General features: G+C 40.3%; 1 protein-coding gene across 2 annotated transcripts in view; it reads right to left on the bottom strand.

Annotated features, from left to right (window-relative positions):
* Nucleotides 1–5,481: 5,481 nt before the first annotated feature.
* NOTUM (notum, palmitoleoyl-protein carboxylesterase) overlaps nucleotides 5,482–19,103 on the bottom strand; it is a 29,089-nt gene continuing 15,467 nt past the window's right edge. The window contains exons 1-12 of one of the 2 annotated variants that reach the window (XM_063453404.1): nucleotides 19,037–19,086; nucleotides 14,922–15,246; nucleotides 14,149–14,201; nucleotides 13,365–13,460; nucleotides 12,943–13,003; nucleotides 12,792–12,850; nucleotides 12,308–12,410; nucleotides 12,039–12,230; nucleotides 11,708–11,808; nucleotides 10,294–10,441; nucleotides 10,160–10,207; nucleotides 5,482–5,978 (exon numbers count right to left, since the gene is read on the bottom strand). In XM_063453404.1, coding sequence (XP_063309474.1) covers nucleotides 5,678–5,978; nucleotides 10,160–10,207; nucleotides 10,294–10,441; nucleotides 11,708–11,808; nucleotides 12,039–12,230; nucleotides 12,308–12,410; nucleotides 12,792–12,850; nucleotides 12,943–13,003; nucleotides 13,365–13,460; nucleotides 14,149–14,201; nucleotides 14,922–15,246; nucleotides 19,037–19,064 — 1,515 coding nt within the window. In that variant the 5' untranslated portion in view covers nucleotides 19,065–19,086 and the 3' untranslated portion in view covers nucleotides 5,482–5,677. Of the gene's footprint in view, nucleotides 5,979–10,159; nucleotides 10,208–10,293; nucleotides 10,442–11,707; nucleotides 11,809–12,038; nucleotides 12,231–12,307; nucleotides 12,411–12,791; nucleotides 12,851–12,942; nucleotides 13,004–13,364; nucleotides 13,461–14,148; nucleotides 14,202–14,921; nucleotides 15,247–19,036; nucleotides 19,087–19,103 lie in introns of those variants that run through there. The other variant, XM_063453405.1, reaches the window with a different exon arrangement.

The following is a 19,103-nucleotide window of genomic DNA, read 5'->3' as shown; positions in this document are numbered from 1 at the left end:
ATGGACAGCAGTGGATTTAGTTATATTGCAAACAGAGCGTGCGTTCCAGAGGGCAGTATTGAAGGAGGATTTAGAGGAACATGAGATGGGTATGAGATTAGTATGTGCTGAGTTTGTTGCGAGGGGGCCGGGGTTAGGAGAGACATCACCAGCAGCTAGGAGCAGAAGGATAGAAAGGAAGTGAAGGTGGGAGTAGGATTTGAAAGTTTTGTAGGAGGGTATGTATGTAGAGGATTTGGGAGGAGTTGGTGGAGATAGGCTGGAAAGGTATGTGTAGAGTGCATGGGATGAATAGAGAGGGGCATCCTAAGATGCCAAACAATGGCAGACAACTGGGACTGGTGGCAGCACTCCAGGGAAAGACTCCGTTTGAATTTGAGGCCTGCTGACTCTCCTTTTTTCAGGACTTAAGTAGGGCAACACTACTCTGGTGCAAAAATATGCAACCACTCACTAAACCACTTCAGGCATCACCTACAGGTGGTCAACTCCAGGGATCCTCTGGGTGGGTGACAAAAGACGGCAAGCACTACAAGGCCACAGACCCTATAGAAGGCCCAGAATTGATGGCGGCATTGGGACTCTCCAACCACGACAAGGCCACAACGACACAGCTGCACCCCCAACTAGCGAGTGTGGACACCACAAGGGTCTCAATACCCAGAGAGAGAAGAGGCACTATGACCCGACTTCACCTTACCTACTTGCAGCCTTATCTCTATATACTTGTTTACTCTATCTTGTTAGGGAAACCCAACCTGCAAATGTTTTGTTTTTTAATAGTTCAATTTTAAATTGCAGTTACCCCCCCCCCCTCACCTTGGGGTAACAGGGTATTAAGAGAATCGGAGCCCTCTACCACTGACTTGCACCGAGCAGTAAGGCAACCATGCCATATTTAGACTATACCATATAGTCTTAGCCCGGCTGTATAACACTACCAGAGCTCCTACCCAACTTGACTTGGAAACAGCTTTGTTCACGAACCACGTCACGACTACGACTCGCTGTCACCATTATTACGACTTATCCCTTTGCGCACGGTCCAGTGCAGCTGAGAGTTTATGCTCCATGGCCACAGTTGACACACATCACGGGCGCAGGCCTCTTGTATATACATGACCCTCTCAAAGAGGGCTTCCTTAACTCACCAGACAAATACTGCCAATGCATAGGGCGCCATATAACGCGCTCACAACCTCCAGACCTAGATACAGAGCTGGGGCTCGACTACTATAGTCGGATAACCTACCTGACGCTACACACTTCACCAACCCCATGGCTCTTGGCTGTATGCACTGATCCACGAAGCCGGGTGTCCTACACCCTTAATGTTTTATTCGTTAAATATATAGTTAGAACATATCAACCCAGAATAACTAAAAAACTGTGTGCGAAATGTATCTTTACCATACCTTGTAAGCACTAAGAAAGGTTTCTAAAAGCGTGTTGTGGTAATACACGTATGAATGTTTCGCATGAAAATAAAGAATTTAAAAAATCAAAACAACATTTTGGGGAGTAAACCAAACATAAATTACCAGGGTTAAGGCTGTTCATAAACATCTACGCATTATTTGAATAGGGATATAAACTAATTTTAAATCACATGTAATGTATAGGTGCGTGATTAGCACATTAAAGGACATACCGTACTTTGGGTCTTCCTGGAACACAGATCTCTGGGTAGCGCTAAAACAGCGCAGTGGGCGCTTACACTATTGGAGAAGAAATTAAATGGTCGCTTGGGAGCCAATGACGCACTTACCTACCATGATAGAGGGATTTTAATGGGGCAAATACAAGAATCATTGGTTTTGTGATTGTAAGCTCGTCTGAGCAGGGTCCTCCTCAACCTATTGTTCTTGTAACATTTATTATTAAATTTCCCCATTTATAATTTTAAGGGCTGTGGAATAAGGTGGTGGTATGTAAATGATAATATATATTACACTAGTTTTTGACAAGATGGGGCAAACTCTTGGGTCAGACGCAAACAAGGACCCTGCATTTTATCTAACAATTTTCTACCTAGACTTTGGTGGGCACGTATGATACATTAAAGCGGTATTCATTCACTTATATTACCCGTTTCGGTCAGCAATTTTAGCACAGCTTTTTCAATCCTGTTGTCAATCTGCGGTTTAGTGAATAACAACATTTTACTTAAATTTTGTGAATCCCTAGTCAATTGTCCACATTCCAAATTCAATAAATAACCCTTTATGTGTGTGACAACCTTAAGACACACAGGCAAATAACCTTTATTTTAATATATCTGGATGTATTTTCAGTTTTATTTAAATTATGCACTGTAATGTAGTGCTTAGTTTTGTTTTTCCCATTTAAATTTTATAGGATAACATTTTAGTTGACAGGCCCCTTTAAGTACAAGATGTGATCATACACAGTGACACTACACATTTGTGGATTTAAAATAGCACGGAGTACTCTTGTGGTTGCTAAATTAAACACCGTGTCCGTCCTGCACCCTCTAATTAAAAATAAAAAGCCCAAAGAAGAATCTCTTTTTCTTTAATCATTAGATGCAGAGTAGTGGATTTCAACATTAAAGAAACCCATAGTCCCCCCCCACCTTTTATTCATATTGCTGCAGTATCCGCTAATGAGACCTTCTGTTGTAATTTTTTTTTTTACTTGGTAGTTCACCCTTTATTCTCAAACATTCCTAGATGTTCTGTACAGCATGCAAGTCTATATCTCCCAATAGCCAAATAGGTTTTTTTTTCTGTGTGTGTTTTTTTTTTAAGGGTTAGGGGTACAGCTGAAAGGTATTGCTATTCCAGGAATTTTGTAGGTCAGTTCATGACCTACTGATAAACATTTGTCTGGTTAAAGCCACGCTGTAACTTGTGGGGTCTTCACATATTTTAGCTTGAAATTAATTGTTATTGCAACTGCTAAATATTTCAGATATATTTAAGAAACAAAAAAAACAAACAAAAAAAAAAGATCCATCACTCAAAGTGTCCCCTGTAAAGCATTTTTACTGTGGGATGAATTAATCACCAAACGAACACAGGTTTGAATTCCAAACGCAATAGTGTCATAATGCTATTTAGATTAGAGCCACAATTGCAATAAAAGAGAAGGGAAAAATAAATAAAAATAGTATTAGTTTTTTCCATCCGCTCCGAGTGTCCGTTAGAGCTATGCCCACTCCACCTCCTGTTATATCACCCTAGAGGTGTCACTCAGCAAGAGCCGTGCATCCAATCAAACGCTTCTCACAGGAAATTTAAGTCAATGATTTCCTTTGAGCTGCATTTGATGCGTGAGTAACATTTGCAGTTTCTTCCGAAATGTTTTACATGGCAGGGTTAAAACTACAGGGCAACTGCACCCAGATCACCTCATTGAGATGACGTGGACTTTTAAAAACAGCTTTGATTTTTTTTTTTTTTTTTTTTTTATACAGTCCATTATTACACCTTAACCATAAGCACTCTTCAGAAAATAGATATGGTTGCTCTGTCCTGACAGACGGAGGACCGAGGGACTGTGGCTCTTAATGCTTTTGTACTCTACATGATAGTAATATTGACTCAGTGACACGAAAAATTCAAACACAAATTTGCATTTTCCATCATACACGTCAGACACAAAGTAATGAAACAGACAGAAGGAGTAAAACATTGTGTTTTTATTTTTTATTTTTTTTAATAAGGGAATACTTTCATTGCTATGAAACATGCAGACTTTATTTACATCTGTACACAGGACAGTCCTCCTGTCCTCATTCATAAATAGGATTTACAAAGTCCAATAAATAAGTCTGATCCCCCAGAAATGGGGTTGGTTTTTCTTTTATAAAAAAATATCTTACAAAAAAAAATGGTCTAAAATTTCTTCTCCATCTCTCGTTGAGTAAAAAAAATCACTATAAAAGACAGGTTTCATTTAAAAACATTTTATGTCACCCGGGGGGGGGGGGGGGAGCTATAAAAAATGCCAAGAAGAATCATGGAATGAGGTAAAACATGTCCGTCAACCTATTATTGTGGATTTAGCTTTTGGGTAGCGTGAGTGGGGTTGGTCCAGTAATGGCACTAGTCTGCATTTGTTCAGCCACTGATTTTAGGCCCATTCACTTGCTAGCAGTGCGGGTTTCATTTGCATTAATTACAGGCGATATCCATTAATGTAGGGGTGGCCAGAAAGTAAATTCCAGCTCTTGCAGAACTGCAACTCCCATGATTACAGCTGGAAAAGGAAGATGGGAATTGTAGTTTTGCAGCAGTTGGGAACCTACATTTTGGCCACCCATATATCAAAGGGAACCTCCAAGAACCAGAGCAATTTTCTAAAGTTCTATGCAGAGAGAACAACAGTCACCGTGTCATTATGCAGAATGTCTTATAACTGCAGAGATTTTGAAATTTGGCCAAGCCTCCCCCTCTGAAAACCTCTCACAAAAGAAACAATGCTGCCCCCAGCCCATGCTTGTATGGCGTGTTCGCAGTTTCAGGGCACAAGCCATTCCAGCCCCCATCACCTCTACCTGAATCAATCATATGGATCATGTCCCAACTACGTTCATGAAAAGTATGAATGTAGACACTGGCAAAGCAGGATGAGGCGGATATCACCTCAAACAGGAGTTTCATTCATGTCTCTGCAAGAATGGAACTACTGCTAGTACTGAACTCTGTTTAAATCTATATAATGCATTAAAGGATGGAGGGTACATTTAATCATAGAGGTCAAAAAGTCACTGACTGGTGCCGATTGAAGACTGACCAACAATTTCCTTCCGTAGCACCCAATCTTCCAGGGATTTTACCCAGCTTATTCCACAGTCAGATAATGGCTAGGACTACCAAAAGCCCTTGTGTAGGACCCTTTAAATGCCCTGTGATATTTAAATGAATGTCCATGCCCTCTTGTTAGCATATGTGAATTATATGCCAAACAGAGGGGTCCCTATTCTAATCGTGTACATAAATATTGTGATAACAATGAAATCTTCATATGTGAACTGCCCTTTACTAAAGTTACCATATGGATTCTATAATGCCCCAAAATGAACCCTACAGGACATTTTTGTACCTTAAAAGTGCCACACAGTGGGCAACACCCAATGCGTCATACATGTGACAGCGTACCCTGAAAAAAAATGGTATATAAGCACCCCAGCTGGTGTACGGTTTTCCTATAATAAGACATTGAAGCAGATGCCTATTAACGCATTAGAGCAATGCCTTTATCTTGTAATCTCTAACCAACACCTCCCCATCTTATTCTAATCCCCTCCATTACGTGACGAATATGGAAACTATTGACAAGGCCTTTCAGCACCTTAAGATCATTGTGGGCCTTCTCTATTTGTGCGGTTTACCCCCTCCCTCCTCTCCCCCAGCAGCTTTATGCTATAGAGGCTGGTTTGGTGTCTCCCCCAATTTAAAAGACCACCCACCCCCAAAGACTTCTCTATCGCAAAAAAAAAAAAAAGAAGTCTCTGCAAGAGTCAGGTAGATTCATTACGTGACTCTACCCAAGCTGCCCACCCTATTTTTTACATTGTATTCCCTTTAAAATTGCCATGGCTCCTACTCTCATCATCCACATACTTTCCCCAATTATTGAATAACCATAATAAAAGTAGGCCTCAAAAAAAATAAAATAAAGGGTCCCCCATCATTGCCCGGCTCAGTTCCTAGCTGCTCAATGCCCCCAGCAGTTTGCCAGGCTCCATGCCCTGCTGGCTTGCCATTTTCTGCACATCAAAGCCAAGGTGCATGAGGAATTGTACCACGCTCATTTCCTGCCCTGTAAAATGGTCTCTGATGGAAGGGCATGTGGGGTTACACTGCGGCCAGGGGCAGCTGTCCATCAGATGGAAGGGGCAGCCTTTTAGTGGCGTCTTGCTGTTTTTGTTGTTTTCCTGCAGACTGCGGTCCCAGCAATGCAGCGCCCGAGGCAGAGATGTACCGCGAACCTGTACCTCAGTCCAGTGGCTGGAAAACAAAAGTGAGAGATACACCTTAATCCAAATAAAATAAAAGGCAATAATTTTCTTTCCATTGGTGGCTTGTTTGAGATATTAAAGGGACACTATAGTCATCAAAATAGCTTTAGCTCAATGAAGCAGTTTTGGTGTATAGATCATGCCCCTGCAGTCTCACTGCTAAATTCTCTGCCATTTAGGAGTTAATTTACTTTGTTTATGAAGCCCTAGGCACACCTCCCTGCATATGACTTGCACAGCTTTCCTAAACACTTCCTCTATAGAGTCATCTAATGTTTACACTTGCTTTATTGTAAATTCTGTTTAATTTAGAATTTCTTATTTCCTGCTCTGTTTATAGCGGGTTAGACCGTGTAGAAGCCTGTTGCATGTAATTAAAGTTTATACAGACACTCCCTCTTAGGACAATCCTCATGGTCACGGCACCATTAATATTAAAGTTTATGGTTCAGAGAGATTTGCAGTTCTACGATGACTGAATCGATCACTGCACAAGGTGTGTGTATTCTTAAAGCCATCATTGTATTGCTGTGGTCGCTACTTCCAAGTTCAAAAATGTTCTATCCAACTCTGATAGACAGGATTTTGTTATTTGCCACTTAAAGGACCACTATAGGCACCCAGACCACTTCAGCTTAATGAAGTGCTCTGGGTGCCTGGTCCAGCAAGGGTTAACCCTTTTTTCTATAAACATAGCAGTTTCAGAGAAACTGCTATGTTCATAAATGGGTTAATCCAGCCTCTAGTGGCTTTCTCATTGACAGCCGCTAGAGGGCTTGCGTGCTTCTCACTGTGAAAATCACAGTGAGAAGACGCCAGCGTCCATAGGAAAGCATTATGAATGCTTTCCTATGAGACTGGCTGAATGCGCGCGCGGCTCTTGCCGCGCATGCGCATTCACCCGAAGAGGAGGAAGAGGAGAGCTCCCAGCCCGGCGCTGGAAAAAGAGGTAAGTTTAACCCCTTCCTCTCCATCCAGCCCGGCGGGAGGGTGTTCCCCTCAGGGCACCATAGTGCAAGGAAAATTAGTATGGTTTCCTTGTAGTATAGTGGTCCTTTAAAAGAACACACAGGGGTTAGGAATGCAAACCTGTATTCAACGCTATAGTGCCCCAGTCATTTATTAGGAGTGTTAATCCCTCTTGTGATGCACCATGTTCTATTAAGGAGTTAGTAAATTACATCACAATCCAGTTTAGGCGAAGCACAGTCAGGGCACACAATGCAAATTAGCAGGAGAACGGAAACATTGTTACAGTTACTGTATTCCCAGTAACTAGGTTACATGACCATAAAGAGGAACATTTAGAACTATGATTGAAAGGGAGCCAAGATAGAGACACCCAGCTTTGGCATAAAGGTAACTATAGCGGTATGGATTTCTAAATTCGAATTTAATATTCAGAATTCTCAAATACATATTTATTAAAGGAAAACAAAAAACAAAACCATACAAAACAGCAGCATTAAAAATCACAGGAAGTAAGAGATCGTCTGAAAGACATGACTGCATAATTAGTGCAATTTTAGGTACCACCACATGGTGGAGCTCTATAACATCTACTGAGAAAATCCACAGTTTTTTTAGTACAGATTTTTTTTTTTTTTTTGCATTCCTACCAATTGGAAATATTTCGTGAAGTCTGCGTTTTACAAGCATTCTGCTGTTAGATCTAGACTTATGGGTAGAATGTACCCACCAGGGTATGCCAGTAGTATAAAAATTGGTAACAAGGGTGTCTATATTATACCACTCGGGCAGGGGTACCTTAACCTATCAAAGAGAAGGAAGGCAATTTGATGCATGTTGTGTGTGTGTATAGCTCAAATAGTTTTCTATGTAACGATTTTAGCTTCTACCACGGTCAGCATGGAAGGTGTAAATATCGGACCTGTTACAGCGTTATGGGACTTGGAGAATTAAGTTAAGCTTGTATGATGGCTGAAATGCTCTCAAAGCACTATAGATTATTGTTGATCTGGAGTAAGCGGTTGGTGTATGCCGCCCTCTTTTAGGATGACAGAAGGTGTATGCTCAAGCAGAGAAGAGCATCTCCCGTGCTCCCATGAGTCAGATAGGTTAAGTAGCCTTGCTCAGTAGTGAATTCTACTTCAACAACGAAACATTCAGAAAACACACACCGCTATGATGGCACAGAGTGGCACGAATAAGATTTTGTCAGAAGTACAATATATAGAAAAAAAAAATAAAAAAAAATAATTTCTTGCATTTACTACAGTTACTACGACATTGCTTCCACTAAGTGTTATCCATATGAATTGATGGAAGGTGGGGGTGTACGGTGGAGGTAGGGGGAGTGGGTGACAGTGACCTCAGGATTATTTAACAAATTGGTGTGTACGTCATGGTTTTGCCTGCTTTAAAAAGCTGTATCTATATGTGGATGCCTTAAAATCAGATCTGTCAGTTTAGGCATTTTTGCATATTTCGCAAAAAGACTCTGGTGTGGGTCTGGTGGCCATAGGTGCAGGGAAGGTGAGTTTTACTTATCTCGGGCGGTCCGTCATGAAGCAGGTCCTCAGTTGCCAGGAGCCATGTCTGTGCTGTACGCTCGCGCATGCGTGAGGGTACAAAACTGATGTCTACTGAGGAGACCACAGGACCATCCACAGACAAAAGGCTGAACCACACAGCTGTCATTTGTGATGGCTGCTGGGGATTGGCAAAGTTGACTGATTTACTAGAAGACAAACTAGTCCCTAGTTTGTCTTCTGATGGATTTCGATTAAGTTGGGATTTTAATGAACTTCCAACACAGCCTTAAGACAGTAATTCATAAAGATTATATCTTTAAGAAATACTGAAAAGTGACAGATAATCAGCTTTAAAGTGTCCCTTTAATATAAAACGCTATATAACTGTAACCTAACCTACATAGTGCACCTAATGTGTGTGGGAGCCGGGAGTGTCGGTAAAAGGAGTGAGGCAAGGCGATTTACTGCACAGAAACCCAAGTAGATATACTAGGTTTTTTTCTCTCTCCCCTTTTGAAGAGGAAGGAAATTGGGGGAAGGAGCTACTTATGGTATCTTTAAAAGGGTATTGTAAAATAAAAGAAAAAAAACAAATATGTTTTAATACTTGGGCCTGTGATCAAAGCCATGTTTGGCTCATTGCAGGTGTCACATGACTAGCCAGACAGACATACAAATTAGCTTAGGAAAGAGGATAAGGTAGCTTTCCTAAAATGTTACAAGCCCACGTCTGGCCTGCAGTAGCAATGCTTTGATCCAGGACACAAGTAGTTTAACATATGGTTTGTTTTCTCTTTGGTAAAGCATTCCCTTTAAAATATGGCCAAAATAGAAGTCGTTCTTGGAATGACAAGGTGCATTTCTGTTATAGATTAGAGAGCCTTTACTTGGTTATCTGCTGGCTGCTGTAACAATCACTGTCTGCACTGTATATGAATTACTTTATTGATGTATCGTGTGAACAGCGCACACTGTCAGCCATACACAGCCAAGAACCCATAATGCTTTACTTTACGTATCAGAATGTTCGTTTAGAAGGTTTCCCTGCATTGACAGCCCATTGTCTAGTTTGTGCCAACGGCTAGATAAGATTGATCAGGCTGGATAAGCATGATGAGAAAATTCAGGAGTGTCTGTTGGTGCCATCACTACGGCATGGTTTCGTTTTTTTTTTGTAAGCAGGGATACTTAGAGTAAAATTCAGGAATTTACCACTAAAATCTGCCCCATGATACACAGTCATGCAATACAGTAAATATTCCATGATACATACCAGACAATGACAATCAAAAAATACATCGAGAAGCACAAAGAGAAAGAGAGATGATTTTAGATTTAGGGCATATACAGTGTACAAAAGCAGTCACAATGCCCCTTTCTATAGGAATAATCTGGACTGCAACTCCCATCAAACTGACTAGGTTCAAGTTCAAAAACACTACTTTAAAATCAATATATATTCTGCTGGTGAAATTGGCAGAATATGTGTATAGAGGAACATTTTAAATATTCACCTTTTATTGGTAAAATAAAGTGACAGTATTTATATGGATATCAATCAATGACTCATAAATTAACTACATATTCCCTAGCAATTTTGAGAATGATATACATCAATAATATATTTGAACATCCTGTCATTTGCGTACGTTAAAATGGCAGAGATTACACTTACCTGCGGGTGATTATTTCGTGGGACAGACAGGCAGGAGCGAAACTTGCCCTATAAAATGAGAGAGTACATGAGTTTATATCTGCAGTTTCCCTTAGAATGGAGATCCCTCAATGACTGTTATTAGAGACACTTACCCAACATCTTTCAAAGTGTTCCTCAACTCTCGACCCAAATTCTGGATATAGAGCCACTGACTCTCCTGCACAGGTTGTCCACTCAGATGAACATTATCCACAGTCAGCTGTGCTTCATCAAACAGCCACTGGACCACAAAGACTGGACCTGTGAGATGAGGCCAGTATGAATGTGAGAAGGGCAAGTCAAAGGGCAACAGTGGTATCATATGGCTAAGGAGCACCTCATTTGAAAAGGTTCCAATGAAATTATAGAAAATGCAAGTTTTAGTTCACCATTGTACAAAAACCTCAAAATACAGTGCGTCTTACAATGCAATTTATAAAAAAGGTCTAAGTGAGGTGATTTAGGTACAGAGGGTGTGCAGATTTTGTGTATAGAATACTAAAAAGGTGTGCTTTGTACTTTACAGGTTACGATACAGGAAGCGCTGTAGTTCTACAGATTTTTAAATCTGAGTCATAACACATACATTGACACATTAAGATATCCATGAACTATGGAATCTGTAATTTCCAGGTCTGTTTGTACCCCCACCATGATGTTACTAGTCTAGTATCCCCCAAGACTGCCAGATCAGGTGGGGAAAGCAGAAAAAAAGTACAAATATATAAACAAAAACCAAATACATTTTGTTTACGTCCCTCTATGATGCCAGGCACCACAGAACCTAAAATGATGGGGCGTCTTATTACAGAAGAAAGAACAAAACATCCACGTAATGATACGTTCCAGCATGCCGCCTTATGTAATTACACATTAGGGCTACAGACAGCACAGGATATAAATGGTCTGTCTTTGTATGGTTTGGAGATAGAAGATCTTGCAAGGGGTGTGGAAGGATTATCATGCTACTTGATATTGGCATACTGTCCCCACCCCCTACCAAGCACGCTCACTGCCCGAGACAAAAGGACGCTCAAAACTTATTTTATATATTCCAGTATTTGTGTTTATTTTGTAATGCATACATATAAAGAGTTAATGTATTTAATCTCCTGGCTTACCATTGCTCAATAGGGGAGCATCCATCTTTTTATTCTCCTATTAAAAGTAAAACTTATTCAACCAAAGACCACATGCAGGTAACCGCAAGTGTTCAAAGATCCTGAGGTCAATCTCTGAGCTGGGTTATGCCACAAAGTTACGAAATAGTTTTGGCAGATACGCAGTTCTTCTGACCATAAGAGGAATTAAAGACAGACTCCCACAGAGCATGGTAAGTCAGTGAATACACTGAAGAGGGAGTGTTAACATAAAGCATTACTATAATATCACACCACGATTACAGATAATGTTATATTCCCAATTATAACAAAGGTATGTATAACAACCTGCACTATAAAGGATCTTGTAAAAAAATAAAACAAAAACAAAAAACTCCATTGTATTTTCTGTGTCTATTTGACTTACTTCTAAGAGTTGGGTACATCTTGTAACCAAAGAAGCAGTTCCATTCTTCCCCTTCTTTGAACTGTTGCTTGCACCTTTCAGGGACAGCTCCATTCCAATATCTAATGTCAGAGGAACAGAAGGAAAATATCCAGGATTTGGGGATTTTGCATGTGCACTCCATTTACAGTTCTAGTTTCTACAGTGCGCTAGATCCATCAGTCTTTGTAGACCTGCCTCCCAACCAAGCTTCACGTTCCACCTCAAAATCTGAGTCACCCTACTCCCACCCAAGTTGATGCACACCTAGTTTACACTGACATCTTGTTTTTTTTGTGGATTCATTGCGTACCTGATTCCTCTCTGGATGGCTTCTGTTGGGGCGCAAGTAATAATGTCCGCACAATCTGTTCTCCTGTACTGCTTATTATCTAGAAACCAGCCAGAATCAGAGAGACCTCGAACTTGGATCCCCGAGTAACCCAACTCCTCCAGCTGCTCGGCCACCGGGTCCACGTTTAGAAGAACGCCAGTTCCACCAGCACTGCAGAGATTAAGAAGACAGTGTCATTTCCCAGAACCAGCATCGAAAAATCCTACCAAAATGTTCAACCCATTTACCTGCTTCCTGCCAGGAGTAGCACCTTTGCAGTGTCCAGCCCTTTCCCCAGGAGTTCCTTTATCACTTCCTGTATAATGAGCGATCCCATAAAAGCATAGTCACCTGAAAAACACCAGTGTAAGTGCTACATCAACAACAATCACAGGGTTTTCACAAAACAAGGAACAGGAATTAATGGACACTTACAGGTCTAAGTAGCCACTTACACATACATATATAAACAAATATAAATATATTATTTAAACAGCTATTTTGGCCTAGAATATAAAATGTAACCATTCTGTGTTTAGAGGAGAAGGGGGGAGGTGTATAGATTTTCATAAGTAATACAAGTTAGAATTATTCCTACAGCACATTATAAGCCCAGGTCCTATGCCAAGGGAAGAAAAGATACTGGTGAGGTGGCATGCACTGAAGTCACTCTTTGTGGAGATAAGCACAAGGGTCAGACCCGAAATATATATATTTTTTAAATGAACTCACTTTTCTCTGACTTAGGAGATGATCCACTCCAGACATCACTGGAACAATATGGAATAAATCTGAGGGGACAAGACACTGGTTACATAAAGCTGGCTAAGGAAAGAAGAGTCCAAGAAACAGTCAGTGGAGATAGATAGCAAATGATACCTACACCATATTTGCATTCCACCAATGCGGGTTCTCCTCTGGTTGAGTTGATAAAATCCCTGAAGCTGAAACGGAATCACAGATACAGGATTTAAGTCCGTCATTCTTTGAAATGCAGAGTAAAATAATCATAATTCAAACATAGTATTATGTCTATTGAACCTCTGCATCTGTGTTTCATTCTACAGGATAGAACTGAATACGGTGAAGGGGGGGTGGGGAGGAGGATCGAGTAGTAATACACATGAAGAAAATGCAATGAATGCAGTAATATTTAAGTGCACCAAAACCACTTTTATTTCTTACATGAGAAGTACACGTTTTGGCTAAAATTGCTCAGCTTGAAAAAGTTCTGCTTTATATCCACATTGGACATTTTGTTTTAAATATTAGATAAATACTCAGCCCCAAGTTGAGTAGACATACCGGTCTTAGTTGCAGGCCATCCTTTTGAGCTCATGAGTCTTCTCATAGTGTCGTATCGGAGGTCACAGTTTTCTCGACTGATGCAGTACCAACCCCCTGACAACACATAAAGTGAGAGAGATTCCATCATGTCACGGAAAGAATATGAAGAGGCATAAACAAATATCTAAATTTGAAGAGAGAGTTATACACACACCTTGAAATTTCAACTCCTATGCTACTTGAAATGGCCAAGGTACCTAGAGTCTGTGAGTGCAGAGTTTATTGTTTATTTATTTTTATTTTTTTTAAATTGGGAATGGGGAGGCAGACCAGCACAATATGGGTTACTTTAATCTAACAGTTTTTAATGAAAACGCAGTTTTTTTTTGGTTGAAATAACCATTTAAAAGGTTACTCTCCACTGCAAGCCTGGAGAGAACATGGCACATTCACCAGAGTTGAATTGCTACTTGGCATGGCTGAAATTTCACTTTCAAAAATTGTGAGCCACATACATTCAGTAAAGTTAATATTTATTGGATTTAACTGCGTTCAAAATAACAAGAACAGCTGCCAATCACATCATTGGTAAACGAGGTCATCCCTTTTGACCCCTGGTTTCACCGTCCGTTCATTCATCCAAGAACGTGCGTTTTTTAAGAAGATGCAATTCTTCTAACGGTTCCACAGCAAACTCTGTTTATTTATATAACTCTACTTTAGGCCTAGTGCCCACTCCTCTAAACGAGAAGATGAAGAAAAGTTTAGGCAAACAATCAATAAAAGGGTATAAGACGCTTACCTTCCAGAAAGACAAGCCATCGCCGACTGCCCTTTGACTCCTTAAGGTAATAACTATAAGAGAAACAAGAGAAAAAAAAAATTAATAAAAACATTATCATTTCATGGAAGGTCTCACACACAGAAGACACTTAACCAAGTGGAGAACTCATACGCTTGTTTATCTATGCCGTGAATACACTAAGGATCCATCGATGGAGCCTTGCAGAGATTTAGTTATAAAGAAACTCATTTTTAGACCAGGAATTGCAGAGAACATAGATTTCATGAATGGAGCTATATGTTATACAGTGAAGTAATCATAAAACTATAATAAAATAAATAAATTATATATATATATATATATATAAAAATATCAACAACTACCTGCTGGGAAAGGTCCAGAATCTGAGAATCTCCCTGAAACTTTCTATAATCTACAGCGTCTAATACTACAGAGAGACAATTCCTGGAGCTTTTTATAGAGATCTATGAACACCCGTGGAAGCAAAGGCATTTTATTTCTAACACTGAAGGTCATATTTTAATATAAAATGTTTTGTTTAGAGAATATTACAGAAAATGTTTCAAAATCCTCAAATAGCATACTAGGCAGGATTACTACACCCTACTGGGAACGTGTAACGAGGAGAGAGCCTTACTATAGTACCAGGCATATATGGATAGTAATTGGCACAAAAGGTTCTATAGATTCATATTTAAAGACATAGACAGACAATAAGATGTCCCATTGCCCCCTTCACCTGCATCCTAGTCTGCCCACATTACACGTACCCTGCTGGGGTCCCATCATTGCACGTCACAGACTGGTTTTGTAAGAGGTGCAATTTCATTTCCTCATCCAGACGCTGTGCTGAGCAGGGGTACAGAGACTGTGCCAAACTCTTTATCTGAGCCATGAAATTGTCCATATTTCCCTCCACGGCGGTGAAATCCAGCGGAAAGCTCTCACCACCACCTTCGCTGCGCTCACGGCTGCTGGGTACCAACTGCTGCCCTCGCCTCCTCCAGCTTTTCCTGCTGCCAGTGGGAACGGCACTGAGCAGAAGTAGCAATGTCACACATATACCTCCAGCCATGCCGGGCACCAAGTGCCACCCTGTGGAAACAAACATATATTTGAAAACAATGACTTATTTACTTACATTTTTGTGAGCTACATTACATCCTATGATACTACAGCCACCACGCATGCACATTTGGTTAACCTGGATAGCCGACTTGAATTTTTCTATTTTGGCATAATGGGACACTATAGGCACCAAGACCACTTCATCGCATTGAAGTGGTCTAGGTGCAGTGACCCGGTCCCACTTAGTCCTGCAATGTAAATCTTTGCAGTTTTAGAGAAATTGCAATGACTACATTGCAGGACTAAGACAGCCACTAGAGGCACTTCCTGGTGGCTCGGTGGCTTTTGGTCGCCTGACGCTGCACGGACATCCAGCGTCAGTCACTACAGAATCCCTTTAAATTGGAAATTGAATTGCTGACAATTCCCACTTTAGTGAATAAATCTTATAGCCCCCCCCCTGCTAAACTGTATGTGTCATCCAAAAAGGCTCAAAGGAGCATACAGAAATAAAATATTAATCTAGAAATAAAAAAGTGATCCTGAGACACCTGTTTTATAGGACATGTGATGGTTTAAAAGTAAAAAAATGAACAAAAAGTCCTGTGAAGTAAGATTTTGACTGGTTAATGGGTTTTTAAACAGATTAGGGACACTAGATTCAGTGCTTTAAGACACAGTAACTGCACGTGATGTTGAATTCAGCAATAGCTTGGTATGTCTTGCAGTCAATAAATGCTTAGCAGGGTTGCCCTAGGTCTTCATTCAAGAAAATAACAAAATTGAAAAAAACATTATCTTGGAACAACTTTTGATATATTAAGCTCCTCCAGGGATTTCGTTACATTACCAGAGTTGTTTGGATTAAAACATACAAACCAAGCGTCCCTATTTAAGAGGGACAGTCCCTCTTTTGGAACCAAATCTCTTTGTCCCTCTTCACTAGGAGCGCCATATTGCTGGTGTGTCTGATGTATAACAGAGCTCCACAGCAATAATACTCACAGTAATGTGTCTGAGTGTATAACAGAGCTCCACAGCAATAATACTCCCAGTAATGTGTCTGAGTGTATAACAGAGCTCCACAGCAATAATACTCCCAGTAATGTGTCTGAGTGTATAACGGAGCTCCACAGCAATAATACTCCCAGTAATGTGTCTGAGTGTATAACAGAGCTCCCCAGCAATAATACTCCCAGTAATGTGTCTGAGTGTATAACAGAGCTCCACAGCAATAATACTCCCAGTAATGTGTCTGAGTGTATAACAGAGCTCCACAGCAATAATACTCCCAGTAATGTGTCTTTAAACTATTATAAATGTTTTTAGAAATCAATCTGTGTAAATAAAATACATTGTTCCATTTACAAATTAGGTTTTAGTTACATAAAACTGTTACTTTTATAGATTGTAAGCTTATAAATACCAGAAAGTGTGGCCACACTCCTGAAAGAAGAAATGTCCCTCTTTGTCAGTCTGAGCACTCCTTTTCCATAGTGCCCAACATTTCAAACTGTAATTTTATTCTTAATTAAACATACGTTTGCATGTGTTATTAGTTTGGACACCCCTTTGTGTCCTCATTGTTTAGAAGTGGTTTACCCAGTCTATAACCGTCCTAGTGATAATTATTAAGCCTAAATCAGGAGTAAAAACCCTGATAAAAAGTGATAGGTCACTTAAATTAGGAATCACAGGGAACAGACAAGTGAAGGGAATGATCCATTTTAGCCAAATTGGCACAGGTTTAACTAACTTCCCCTTATGAGGGGGATTTTCTTTTAACAACAACATTTTTTGAAGGAAAATTGTAATATTTGCTCTTTAAGGCATTTTTCATTCTGGAATTAAAACTGCTACAGGAACAATCCTAAAGCCCCTCTCTATTTCAGTGACACGGATAGGTCACGGCTACAATGGAATGTTCCTAATGGGAGATAGCACGTTATCCAGGCAGGGGGGCGTAGGATTGAATTACGTACAAATACAAAAGCAGTTTGATGTCATTCTAAGTAACATTCTAATATTAATACCATGATTCCAGATTCTGCCCCCGGAATATCAGATGTGACGGCGAGTTTAGATTCCAGTACTCATTAATCAGTCTGGGTCAGGCATAGAAGCATAGATTATCGGAGATATTTAACGCAGATGGTAAAACATTACTGACAGGGTCAAAGGGAATGGTAGGGTTACGATTTACGCTTACATTTTGAGACTGTCGTTATCCTGTACATCCACCCTTGATCCACAGCGGATTTTAACATCCACGTCCCTTAATCCTCTGTTAGTCATTGGAAACTGAATATGCGAACAGGGGTGACGCTATTATAGCCATACTACTGGCAAAGCATCGTGGGTGATGCAGTCCACAACACCTGGAGTGCCGAAGGTTGCCCATCCCGTATCTAGTACAGTAAGAGTTGTAGAACTCAAAATTCTAATTGAACGGACCCAAAACATCTCTTATTAGCCAACAAGTAGCTAAACTATGGGAGCTGGTAGAATATTTGCAGAAAGTCCTACATTAAACAGGAGGGCTTAAAATCTCAGGATAGTACTGTCAGGATTACAGTATGATCCAGCACGTAGAATTGTGTAACACAGAGGACTGATAGGTAACGTATACCGGACCTTAGAATGGCTGGACTAATGTACCAAAGAATAGTCAGGAATAGCCGAGGTCAAGGGACACAGAAAGAGACACAGCGATAAGGAAAAGCCAGGAGTCAGGGATGCCAGAAAACAGGGAAGTCAAAATCAATGCCAAAGTCAAATAACCAGTATAACCAGAACCAATAACGCACTCTCTGACAACCACAAGGGAAACCACGACAGAGCACTGAGCAGGATGAGAACTGGGCCTAAATACCCCTCCTCTGGATCTGATAAGCTGTAATCGGCCTTTGACCCCAAAGGCAGTTACCAGGTTCATTTGCATAATTGCTGCTCAGCACAAACCATCCTGTGGATTTGTCTAAGGGGTACCCAAGTTATACAAAATATTAGAATATTTGTACTCTTCATTGTCAGGTTATAAAAATTAACCACTCTAAATGTTGGGCAATGTGTGTGGAAATCCCACCAGATGATTGGTCTTTTCGGCATTAACTTCTGTAGAGCACAGCAAGAAAACACTACACTGAAACAGTCTACATTAGGTCTTGCAAACAGTGTCAGAGATTTCACAGGTTCTCTCGTTGTTATCCCCAAAGCAAGCAACAGGTATAGTAAGAACAAGGCTTTGCACCTCCAATTCCCTTCCATGTTTAATTATGGTCTGCATTAGACTTATGGAAAGATTAGTTTGAGCAGGTACGTCTGAATAAAATTTGTATTAATCCAGACCCGAACAAATCGATCCATCCAGGGTTTACCTGTGGAGCCTTTTTCCTTAAGTATGACAGGTAAATCCCAGGTGAGTGGATTTGTAAAGGTGTAGAGTAAAATGATTTTTGATTCAGGACAGGCTCAAACACATTTTTTGCACAAATCTAGTCTATATCTCCTTTGCCCTCACCCTACCTAGCGCCACGAGGCATTCCTTGGCACTGTAATGGGCAAGGGCATACAAAAAAGGTTCAACATCGGTTTTATCATGAATAAATTCTCTCTTCTCCTGGGAATATCTTCACAGCCATTTGAACAGTAGATTTCTAGACTCTTTGCTGAGATTTTTTCACGCTTAGAAGATTCTTCAGTTTTCAGATTAGAAGATTAAAGACAAACTTTGAAATTCTATCCAGAACTCTTGCCACCTACACTGAATGCACTATGTTCTAAACTATACACCACAACATGGTGTCAAACCTCTTACCATGTTTGAGTCTGTCAGCAAATGGCATGTGAAACTTGAAAGTCTAAGTTTTGTGTATTCCTGAGGC

Source organism: Pelobates fuscus, chromosome 5 (genome assembly GCF_036172605.1).
Source record: "Pelobates fuscus isolate aPelFus1 chromosome 5, aPelFus1.pri, whole genome shotgun sequence".
NCBI classification, from domain to species: domain Eukaryota; kingdom Metazoa; phylum Chordata; class Amphibia; order Anura; family Pelobatidae; genus Pelobates; species Pelobates fuscus.
This window is presented reverse-complemented; position numbering and strand designations above follow the sequence as displayed.